Below are 12,579 nucleotides of genomic sequence, written 5' to 3' on the forward strand. Positions count from 1 at the left end.
CAGAAAAGAAACAAAAATACATAAAGCAAAAATCTCAGAAGAAATATAAGGGGAAAGAAAAAATATATAATCATAGTGAGACATATTAACATTTCTCTGAGAATATTTTATCAAATGCAGAAAAAAATAAGAATAGGAGCATCTTGATGATGTCAATAATTTAAATACAGTTGATTTCTATTTATATAAATTTACATTAATTTTATATCCTACAAAATGTATTTAAAATTTTATATCTCTTATGTTGCTATTAGATGTCCATAGGACATTTAGAAAAACTGGTAAACAATACTAAATTTCAAAATGTAGAAATTTTGTGTGATTCAGTTATGCATATATTCATATATTATCTTTGAAATTATTTTCCATTATAGGGTAATATAAGATATTGACTATATTTCCCTCTGCTACATAGTAAACCTTTGCTGCTTCTTGCCTATCTATTTTCTTAAATTATAAATCTAACATTCTATTCATACTAAATCAAATAAGTGGAATCAAACTCACACATTTTTTTAGTTAGGCAAAAGTTCATGTTTTCTAAAATATATATACATATTATTTACAGTTGTGCAAGCCTCCTGATGGGAGGGACTGGTGGTGGGAAAAACTGAATACTCTACCCAGCAAGACTCTCTCCTTAAGATTTGATGGAGTAATCAAAAGCTTTCCAGACAAGCAAAAGTTAAGAGAGTTCATCACCACCAAACCAACTTTACAACAAATGCTAAAGGAACTTCTCCAAGCAGGAAGCAAGAGAAGGAAAAGATCTATCTACAGAAAATGAACCTAAAACACGAAAACTGTAGTTTTGCACTTAAATGCAAATGAATTAAATGCACCAAACAAAAGACATAGACTGGCTGAGTAGATGAAAATATGTGCATGTATGTACTTCCACTTATCACTCTGCTTGATCCTCCCCCCTGAGTTGTATGTAATTATTTTATATTATTAGGCTAATCATGTTCCCATTATGGCTTGACATTGCAAATATCTTTTATTTATTTATTTTTGTCTGTCTATCTTCATTTCTTTTCATTCTTTTCTCTATATTCTGTTCTCCTGCAGTGATTTTCACCTTTCTGTCCTCCAGGTCAGTTATCTGTTCTTCTGCCTCAGTTATTCTGCTATGGATTTCTTCTAGTGTATTATTCACCTGTTTGTTCTTCAGTTCTTGTAGGTCTTTGGTAAACATTTCTTGCATCTTCTCAATCTTTGCCTCCATTCTTTTCCTGAGATCCTGAATCATCTTCACTATCATTACTCTGAATTATTTTCCTGAAAGTTTGCCTATCTCCACTTCATTTAGCTGTTTTTCTGGGGTTTTATCTTGTTCCTTCATCTGGGACATAACTTTCTATTTTTTTTCATGATGATTAACTTTCTGTAATTTGGTCACCGTCAGACTGTGCCTCTTCTCTCTTCTCTGTTTGCCCTCTGATGGAGGATTATAAGAGGCTTGTGTAAGCCTCCTAATGGGAGGGACTGGTGGTGGGAAAAACTGGGTCTTGCTCTGGTGGGCAGAGCCTTGCTCAGTAAAGTTTTAATCCAATTATCTGCTGATGAGTGGTGTTGCACTCCCTTCCTGGTAGTTTTTTGGCCAGAGGTGACCCAGCCCTTGGGTCTACAGGTTCTGTGGTCTGGCTAATGGCAACCCAAGAGGATTTACACCAAGGGGGACCTTCCCAGACTGATGTTGCCAGTGTCCCCATCCCTGTGGTAATCCCCTGCAGACACATGCCTCCACAGGAGACCCTCCAACACTAGCAAGTAGTTTTGATTCAGTCTCCTGTGGTCTCACTGCTCCCTTCCTCTGAGGCTTAGTGCACACAAGCTTTTGTTTGTGCCCTCTAAGACTGGAGTTTCTGTTTCTCCCAGTCCTGTGGAAGTCCTATGATCAAATACTGCTGGCCTTCAAGGTCAGATTCCCTGTATATTCCCAGTCTGTTTGTTGGGTCCCCAGGCTGGGGAGCCTGACATGGGGTTCAGAACCTTAACAACAGTGGGAAAACTTCTTTGGTATGATTTTTCTCCAGATTGTGGGTCACCCACCCGGTAGGGAAGGGATTTGATTTTATTGTGATTGTACCCCTCCTCCTATCTTGCTATGGCTTCTTTGTCTTTGGATGTGGGGTGTCTTATTTTGGTAGGTTGCAACATTCTCCTGTTGATGATTGTTCAATAGCTAGTTTCAATTTTGGTTTTCTCGCAGAAGGAGATGGTGCTCTACTCTGCCATCTTTAACCAGAAGCTCCATACTTTCTAGTTTCTTTGCATGTCTCATATTTTGTTGAAAATTTGACTTTTTAAATAATATAGTGTGACAAATTTAGAATTCTGAGTCTCTGTCTCTCTCCAGGGCTTGCTTTTGTTGCTGCTTTCTGTATTAATTGCTATTTATTTGTTCAATAACTGTCTGAGCTAATTCTATGTAGTCTCTTTTATTCTTTGTCATGGATTGCCACTTAAGTCTCTGATCAATTTTGTGGTCAAATATTTATTGGACAGATATTTCTTTAAATAGTTGGAATCAATAAAACTCAAGGGTTCTGTTGCTTGTTTAACTGTTTTCAATGCTTACCCAGGAAGTTTATAACTATGCTGTAGCCTTCATTTCCTGCTAATGCAGAGCCTCAAGGCTAGTCAGAGATAAGAACATATGACATTCTCATGTCTTTCCTGAGCATGCACACAATACTATTCATGTCTTGGCTTTCCAGATTTCATGAATGTGTCAGAGATTTTCAAAGTCTCTGAACTTTTAATTACTTTTTTTTAAAGCTTTTTGGCAAGTCTCTTGTTTACCTTAGTTGTTGTTTAATGCTCCAGGCATCTGTCTGACAAATACACCCCTTCCCTAGCAAGAGTTTTAACACTAGACGATCAATGAAGATAAGCCTTTTGAATCAGGTCTTTCAGGGAACTGCCACAGAAGTCAAATAATGACAATTTTGGGGGGAATTAAATCTGTTCTGTTCAGTCTAGCACCTTGAACAAGGCTTATTTTCAAGGCTACTACTGGCCTGGGACAGGGTAATAGAGCTGGGGTAAATTAAAATGCAACAATACTTGCTGTACTTAACAAGATTGGAGTGTTTTTCTTCCATAAATGCTACCCGGGTTGATTCAAATCTTTGGCTATTTTTCCAAAATCTTAAAGAAAAAAAAGTTTAAAAAAATTGTCAGTCATTTCACTGCTTTTGTGAAGAAGTAAGTGTTTGGAGGTTATTACTCTATTATCTTTACTAACTCACTACAGCCACCTTCTTTGTAATACTTCTAAGACCCTCTCAAGAGAATAAGTAGCTAAATTTCAACTGGAAGTTAGTTAAAACAAAATATTTTCCCCATCCAGATTAATTAAGTATCTGACTGGCCATTACTTATTTCCCATTTTTTCCTAAAACATTCAACTGTTCACTCAGGGGTGCCAGGGCCCTTGAATGGACTCCCTTTTCCTTGCAGATTCCTCAAAGCCACTTGAGACCAAGACTAAGTCACTTCCAACCATGCAAACCCCCTTGGAAGGTGAGTTTTACTGGGGTTCTGTGGGAATAGGGAAGGTCTGAAATGGTGTCATGGAAGCCAAGGGAGGAGGCTCAATGCCATTAGACAGGTCATAAGAGGTCACTGGGTTCTTCAGAAGGAACATGGTAATAAAGACATGGAAATAAAAAGACCTAAGGGTCATGAAGAAGTGAATCATCTATCTATATATATATATATATATATATATATATATATATATATATATTTTTTTTTCTCTGTAAAAATGTCTGAGGCAAAAAGAAGGAGAGAATTTGAATAACCCTATAGGAAAAGTGGAAAAAGAAAACTGACTTCTGCTCTGCTCCTAGTCTGAATTGCTATGGGACTTCAGGTATATTTTCTCTCCTCTATGGGCCTTCTTCCCACCAACAGTAAAAAAATAAAATAAGCTATCACATTATTGTATTGAATTGGCCAAAAAGTTCAATCAAGTTTTTCTGTAAGATATTATGGAAAAACCCAAATGAACTTTTTGGCTAACCCAATAATAGTGGTCAATGACATGGCCAGGAATTCTGGAAATCTTAGCACAGATACCCATAGAAGAACTGCAATCTTTGTAGCCACCCTCCATCTTGAAATTTCCTATCTGGAAGAGAGATCTCTGACCCTAATAATCCTGTTGTTATAGCAACATACACAGTGAATATATCCTGGGGCAGAATAACTGAAATGGATGGTGATATTGGAAAGACAAGTGCTGGACCAGGTAAGGGAAATGTTAACACTTCTATTCTTCCTTTTTGGCTCTTAACTTTGCAACAAAAAGTTTCCACTATACACACTATTCTATGCCATTCTACTCTGCAAACTGTTACCTCCTATGTTCCAGGCTATGATCAAAGGTCCTAGAGACAGATGAGATGGATAGAATGGAGAAAGGATAGGGAAAGATACAGATACAGGGATGTTCAAAGTCAGAATGGGTTTAAGGGTAGTGATATCTTTGTTCTTATTTCTCTTTTGGCATGATAATGTACTTCCTAAACATTCTATGTAAGAATTGGAATTGGACTATGATTTCAGCCATCTCTCCCAGGGAGACAGGCATTGGACCAGGTAAGGGTAGTGGCAAGGCTTCATTACTTGAGTTATTCTTCAGAGGTCACCAAGCAGCTTGTAGCTGATTTCTGATTCCTTCAAAGTTTCAAGGATCCCTAAGTCAAAGTCTCAGAGATGCAAACCCCAAATATAAGTTCTTTGGGTTTTCACCTGGAGCTAATAGCTGGTATGCAGTGGTTTGAATACATTGATTATTAAAACAATGAAATACTTATATTTTATATCATTTTATTTTATCAACAATACTAGTTGATGCTAGATGTTTCTCTTAACCACTGTTTCCCATTATCACCTTGGCTGCCTTGGCCCATCCCTCAGAACTCTCTAGACCACCCCCATGGTCCGGCAACAAAAGTGTTGATGCCTGGAGACCTCTAAGACTCCAGGTCTACAGTAGGTATCTGTTTTGATTGATAAGTACATAATAGTTCAATGACTATCACTCCTGGTCTTACCCTCTGGTTGTGTGTCATTGATGGTGGACTTCTTAATGCCTCTGTACTTTTGCCCTCCTGGTTGCAGAGTTTCTTGGTTGTCTCAGGTCACAGCTTAAGCTTGTTTTGTGTTCCATTTCTGTGTTGTCACTTTTGGCTTGAAGACTTCCATAGTTCCATGTCTCTCCTATGGCAATATCCATAGAAGAAGGGGAGCTAGAAGATACTTCTTAAGACAGTTGATTTGAGAAGATGGGAAAATAACTTTTGGAAGACTGGATACTCTAAGATTTGGAGTTTATGCCCTACATCCTCTATTAATTATTTTACAACTTTACTCTCTCCAATGAGGAACCTTCCCTTGATCTGTATCATTTTATAGCTTAGGTTCTCTCAACTCCAATCAGAGCTCTAAAGACCACAAATACCAGATGTCTAAGATATAATATTTTGGGATCTAGAGAAAACAAAGTCAGTTGCAGCAGTAAATCCTAAGGACACTGGGATTCCTTTCCCTCTCCATCCATATCCCCTGACCTCACTCCCTAGATTCAGAATATTATAGCTACAAGTGCATTAGACATCATCCAATATTTTCATTGAACTTATGGGGAAACTAAGGTATTAGTAAAAAAATCTGATTAAAGTCACTGTATTTATTCTTCTATGACTTCTATGTATTTAGCCTTCTAGGACTACTGAAAAAGTACCCCATACTTAGCACTTTAAAATAACACAAATGTATTATCCTATACTTCTGGACATCAGAAGTCTGACATACTGGGCTAAAATCAAGGTATAATTGGGCTGTGTTATTTTTGGATACTGGGGATAATCAGTTTCTTTGTCCTCCTTTCAGTTCCTAGAGGTTACCTTCTTTCTTTGGCTTCTGATTACCTTCCACCAGTTTCAAAACTAGCAATGTAGTATCTTCAAATATCTCACTATCATCCCCTCTTCTGTTTCCTTCTTCCACTTTGGGGAGACCCTTGAGATTCCATTGAGCCCACCCAGATATTTCAAGATAATCTCCCCACTTCAAAGTCAATGAATTAACAATCTTAAATATATCTGCAATCTTAATTCTTCCCTACAATGTAAACTAACATACTGGGGATATGAATATGAGCATCTTTGGAGGACCCTTATTCTGCCTACTACAGTCATACAGCAAATAAATAACAGACCCAGGACCAGAAGCCTAGTCCAGGGGTTTCCTTCATGATTTAGATAGGTAACCCAGGAGACAGTGGAAATATGTTTTGAGGATTAAGAAACCTGAATACTTGGACAGAGAAGTAATTGATCATAATCTCAATACGGTAGTATTTTTGTGAAGCTGGGAAGCACTTTCTCCTAAGAAAATGTGAGAAACCTCTTGTCTTGGCCCCATGGAAAGCATGGAGTACTGGTTCAAATGTCCAGGCCAATCAGCCATCAACGAGTGGACCTGAAATAACTTGCATGTACATGGAGTCTCTAGCTTCTTTCAAGTCTTTTTCATGGATCCAGGGTTTTGTTTGTCTCTCTGGCTAGCTAAATAAGTTAGGAGAAGATGGAAAAGAAAGAACTGTGAGCTAGTCTAGACTGATCCTTGGAGTCTCTGTTTCTGGACTGTTTTCAACCAGATACCACTTGGTCTTGTTTTGCCCCCTAGGAAAAGGCCTGTCTATCTTTGCCATAATTCTCATCATCTCCTTGTGCTGTATAGTGTTCATCACCATGACTTATATCATGGTCTGCAGGAAGACATCCCAACAGGGTGAGTGATGAATATGAATGGGTGGCTTTTGCTTATTCTTTCATTCAGCAGTACAGATCAGATCAGATCAGTCACTCAGTCGTGTCCGACTCTTTGCAACCCCATGAATCGCAGCACACCAGGCCTCCCTGTCCATCACCAACTCCCGGAGTTCACTCAGACTCACGTCCATCGAGTCAGTGATGCCATCCAGCCATCTCATCCTCTGTCGTCCCCTTCTCCTCTTGCCCCCAATCCCTCCCAGCATCAGAGTCTTTTCCAATGAGTCAACTCTTTGCATGAGGTGGCCAAAGTACTGGAGTTTCAGCTTTAGCATCATTCCTTCCAAAGAAACCCCAGCATAAACTCTGCATCAAGCACTATGTTAGGCACTTCAAAGGGTCCCCAGCCTATCCTGAAAGTGAGGATAGGAAATCCATGGAGACAGACATGCAATAAGAGTACAACATATGAAAGTTAATTCACAAATCTTTTTACTCAACCTGGCACAGCATCTACATAGTGGATTTTTAATGAGGATGCAAGAGAAGGAGAAGTAACAATTATTGCTTCAAGTTATTTACAGTTTAATTAATGGAATCAAGGTAGAGTCATGGAGTTTATCAATAACAATACATAGCTATAAAGGTTGTGAACTCAAAGCTTGGAGAAGATAATCAATGCTAAAAAGATCCAAAGGATAGGAGAATCAGTTAGGGGTAGAATAATTATCAAGGGCTTTCATGAGGAGGCAGGACTTAGACCATACCTTGGAGGATGAAAGCCATTGATAGGGGACAATATTCTACAAATACAAGAAATTACATGAATAAAGGGGTGAAATTGTAAAAGATAAATATGAGTGGAGTCATCAATAGAGAAAATTCATGTAGCCAAGCAATAGAGAAATACAAAGGAAAAGATAAGTTCATTCCTGATTCTAGAAAGTCTTGAATGACAGGTTAAGGAATTTGGAATTTCTTCTCTAAGCCTTGCATTAAAAATCACTTAAAAAATTTAAGCCAGGCAGTGACATGATTACACTGTAGTTGTCAGGGTCATTTAACATCTGTTTGCCAACAGAAGAAAAAGAGACTCTTAATGTTTACTTCTAAGTAAAGCCTAACTACATCTCAATTCCTTTTGCACTAGTCATTTTAACTAGCATTTATGTGTCTCTTCCTTTGAAGTAGCTCCTACTCCCTAATAGTCTGATTTCTACCATAGGTCTCTCCAACCCAAAAAGAGGAGGAAGCCTTGGGTTTCTCCTTGTCCTGGGTTTGAAGTAAAAACTCTTGTCTTGGCCAATTACCATGGCTATGATCCGTGAAGCTAAACTTGGAAGTGGAGATATCTTAATTTGCCACAAATCCTAGGTGTACTAAAAGGAAAACATTCATTATAGTCTCAATAAGACTAAGTATAAACTGTAACAATACTAGATTATTTCCCTTTCAAAAACAGTCCAGGGCTCCCCATGACTCAGAGGACAGAGGTCAAAATGTAGCATCCCATTGAAGGCCCTCTGTAATGTGGCTCTGGCCTATCTTGTCAACCCCCACCATTCTCTTAGACCTAATTTCATTCCCAGTCACTGAAGTCAAACAGGCAAATAGGTGACACACCTCATGTCTTTATACTTTTTCCTCCCTAGATTGCCTTTCCAGAATTCCTGCATTCTATCTCTGTATAAGGGAGACAGCCTCAGGGCATCATCTCAATTTAACATGTAGCTTCTGAGTACCTACTATGTACCATGCACTAGGCATATAAAAATGAAAAAGATCCTACAGTATGAAAGCTGCAGAGCCAATCAGGGAGGTAAGACATGGAAATTTAAGGCTTTATCACCAAACAAAAGACCTGCAGCATTCTGTTTTTGCTTTGTTGTGGTTTAATGCTTACATTTCCAGTTGCATCTCTGAAAGATTACAAGCACCTAGAGGGCAGTACATCCATCTTTGTACCAGGCTATAGAGCTTCCCTGGTGGCTCAGAGGTTAAAGTGTCTTCCTGCAATGCGGGAGAACTGGGTTCGATCCCTGGGTTGGGAAGATGCCCTGGAGAAGGAAATGGCAACCCACTCCAGGATTCTTGCCTGGAGAATCTCATGAGCAGAGAAGCCTGGTAGGCTACAGTCCATGGGGTTGCAAAGAGTCGAACACAACTGAGCGACTTCACTTACTCACTTAGAGAGCTTTTAAGCCTATGTGGAATGTAGATACTTCTTCTCCACAGACACTAGGGGGCAATGGTGATTTATTCCAAGATCCTTCCTGGTTGCAGGATGGGGATAAATGCACTTGAGAATGACTCAAGCTATAGTCTCGGGCATCAGACTGATAATTCAGGCCCTTTTGTCTGGGGTCTGAATGGCTGCCAAGTTTTTCATAAAGACTCCCTGAAGGATATTTGGCAAGACTCCTGGGTGGAGAGTGGATCCAGTTCCAGTGTCCATCCCCCATCACACCAAGCTCTAGCCCAATGTCCAGAGTCAGACTGTGCCAAAGATGACAGTGATCAAGTGTGCTTCCTCTTCCTTTCCCAGATAAATCTGCATCTGTTGAAAAACAGGTAAATCTGTATTTCAACCCACCTTCCTAACAGCTTCTATTTGTTGGAAGGCTGAGACATATTGTGATTTCCCCTGTCTCTTCTTCCCTTTTCTTTTCACAAGGACTTGCATTTGGCCCTTACCCATTCCCTATGGAGACTTCTGACTTGATTCTTCTTTTTTTTTTTTCCTAGATCATGTCTATGAAGTGGCCAGGTAAGATAGCTTCTCATCTTCTATCTTCTGACCTGTTCCTTGTCCTCAAGTTTGTTGATTATTGGCATAGAGGCAAGGGGGTTTGGTACAGACCCAATATTAAGCCCAGAGGCCTTCAAGGTCAGGGCACAACTTTCTTCCCTCTCAGAAGCACCTCCTGTGGTACTGTCCTGACCCAGTGAACACACAAAATAACCCAAGTACATTAGACCTCTGTTCCAAGAATCCTTGGGTGGCAGGTGCCTGATGGTCAGTTGTCAATAATTGGGGCAGAAAAGTGGGAAACCAAGGTACCAGATTCAAGTTTCTTCTCATGGGTGGTGGGCTCTTGGACCACAGGTTTCATGCCAGGGAGGCCAGTGACTCTGGTGAAACAATGAGGGTGGCCCTCTTCACAAGTGGCTGCTCCGATGAAGAGCCAGCTTCCCAGACTCTGGGCAATGACTACTCTGACGAGCCTTGCCTGGGCCAGGAGTACCAGATCATCACCCAGATCAACAGTGACTATGCTCATCTGCTGCATACAGATTCCCTGGATTATGAGCTTCTAGCCACCAAGGTCAAGAATGTCTGCTAAAAATGTCCTACTGAGGTGATGTCTATTGACATAATTGCCTATTCAGCCCAGGAATTCTACATGGCCCCTTTCCCTGCTGTTTCTTCCTGGTTAGTCCAACATGTCTTCCTTGCCAACAATGGGGTTCCTAAGAGTAATTGGTTTTGCCTAAGAAGTTGCCATATGTACCTCAAGCAAGCCTGCTGCTGGGCCATGCCCTAGACCCTTCTAGTTGTCCTGCCTACATCTTCCATTGCTTTTCTCCAAACATCAGAAAAAAGTGCCCGTAGCACTAGGACTTGGTCACCATGCCTCCAGATGCCACTCAACTTTGTCCTCTTACCACTGAACGACCAGAGAGAGGCTCAGCTCTGCCAGCTCAGAGGATGAGTTAGGTTCAGGTCACTTCCCTTTCCCTAGTGCCAGATAACTTTGAATCAAGATTATCATGAAACAGACCAGGGTTCAGATCTGCTCCTGTACTATGAGCCTAGTGCTCTAGTATTCTTTTGATGCTCAATAAATATCTAAGCATAATAACAACATTGGTCATATTGGTCCTCTCTCAAGTACCTACCAAGAGTGATTAAAGTAAGACTAGTTGAGATGATTGAGGCCCTGGGAGTATGGATAGAACCTTTTCTTTTTTGTTTTTTCTTCCCTTGCACCCATGCTATCCTTACTTCATTTCAGCAGTGAGCTCACTGAAACACAATAAACCTTTGGTAAAAGAGTACTCAACTGCCTTCTATTCTCTTAATCATCCTTCCAGCTCCACCTGGGTGACTCTACCCAGGTTAATTGGAAACCATAAAAAAAGGAGTCTTTCTTCTGTCTCAGGGACTGTGGGTCGACAGATAAAGAGCTCTCCTTCTTTCCAAACTATAGATGCATCACCCTCAGAGATTTTTACTTCCTAGATTCATAACATCTTTGGAAAAGTTATACTTTTCATAGGTCATCTTTATCTCCTGACCCCTTCTTATAATGTGGGGTAAAGGTCACAGCATGGAAGTCTTTCTTCTCAAGCAGAATAGATACTAGGAGTCTGAGTGTGTGTGTGTGTGTGTGTGTGTGTGTGTGTTTATCTTTCTGAATATGTGTGCATGCAATGTACTTTTTAAATCATTCTCCTCAGTGAAGACCTGCTCTGGGCAAGTTCAACTTTTCCTCAGGTAATTCATGTCAAATCAACTTCTTCACCCTCTATGGAAGCTGACATGCACCACTTTTGATTACAATGCAACTCCAAGGTCATTTCAGATTTAACCAACAGCTGCCCCCCATACACTGATTACAAAAGTCAAAATTATACACAAAAGTGAGCAAGGATCCCTTTGTTTTATAGGAATGAAAGTAATGAATCAAGGAGTACTTCCATCACCAGGGCCTGTATGCATTTTTTTGTTGCTACATAAATTGTTCCAGAGTAGAAAAAATTGAAAGCAAACATTTAAATTAGTTTAATGATGCCAGTTAACATGGATGCTACAAGTTGATTAAATGTCACACAAAAGATAAAATTACAGACCTAGGATCATATATATATTACAGCAGGAAACTTCCAGAGATCATCTCTGTCCAAAACCTGATAATTTTTTACATATAAAATAAGTCAGTAAGAAAGTCCTAAGTATAGACCTAGTCCAAATATACAGTATAGAGTAAACAAAAATGATGTGATAACATTGGACCTGTCTTAGGCAAGTAGCTGTTTGGTAAAAAGACAAGATCTCCAGAAAAGATGAAAAATATAAAGTTCCTCTAAGGTAGTTTCTCAAATTTTGTTCCATGAAATTCAAGACCCAGGAAATGGACCACAGAAAAAAATTCCATAATCAGATAAGCATGGGAAATGTTTCACTCTATGGCTCTCTCTCGGAGATTTCCAAAGCAATATTTCAATATTAAAGTCTCTGAAAAATCCTCCAATAAAGTATCTATATAACTTTTTGCTACCAAGTAATTCCAAAACTTACTTGCTCTCTGAGTCTACTTTTTTGCTCTCATCCTCTGACTCTTGACCCTATTTCTCAGGGATAAAACCCTCCATGTTGGCAGTTACCTCACATACCCTATAGCATTGTAGTTACCAAAATTGGTTTTTCACAAAGTTCCTGGGTAGCATTTGACCCAAAGGTCCAAAGTTAAGGGACTAGTGGAAAATTTTTCTATTAATAAGCATTTATTAAGTATTTTCTGTAACTAGAGCACTGTGCTGAGGTTAGAGTAGGGATGGAATGGGGAGAGAGCAATCACGGAAAGAATATTGTTCTCTAGGAGTTCACAATCTAGTGGGGAACTAAAAAAATACTTCCCTTAGGATTCATGTTGATGTATGGCAAAACCAACATAATATTGTAAAGTAATTAGCCTCTAATTAAAATAAATAAATTTAAATTTAAAAAGAAATTATGAAATATTTGAAATATTGTTAGAAAACTTTGTCCAAAATATATGACTTT

At 39.3% G+C, this 12,579-nt stretch overlaps 1 protein-coding gene across 4 annotated transcripts in view; it reads left to right on the forward strand.

The window, feature by feature from the left end:
* Positions 1-12,579, forward strand: part of VSIG4 (V-set and immunoglobulin domain containing 4) — a 96,743-nt gene that overhangs the window by 31,515 nt on the left and 52,649 nt on the right. The window contains exons 2-6 of one of the 4 annotated variants that reach the window (XM_070365493.1): positions 3,469-3,531; positions 4,184-4,261; positions 6,706-6,810; positions 9,537-9,558; positions 9,898-10,787. In XM_070365493.1, the coding sequence (XP_070221594.1) occupies positions 3,469-3,531; positions 4,184-4,261; positions 6,706-6,810; positions 9,537-9,558; positions 9,898-10,135 (506 nt within the window). In that variant the 3' untranslated portion in view covers positions 10,136-10,787. Of the gene's footprint in view, positions 1-3,468; positions 3,532-4,183; positions 4,262-6,705; positions 6,811-9,536; positions 9,559-9,897; positions 10,788-12,579 lie in introns of those variants that run through there. The other 3 variants (XM_005897420.2, XM_070365492.1, XM_070365491.1) reach the window with 3 other exon arrangements.

The sequence above is a fragment of the Bos mutus genome, chromosome X, assembly GCF_027580195.1.
Source record: "Bos mutus isolate GX-2022 chromosome X, NWIPB_WYAK_1.1, whole genome shotgun sequence".
In the NCBI taxonomy this organism is placed as follows: Eukaryota; Metazoa; Chordata; class Mammalia; order Artiodactyla; family Bovidae; genus Bos; species Bos mutus.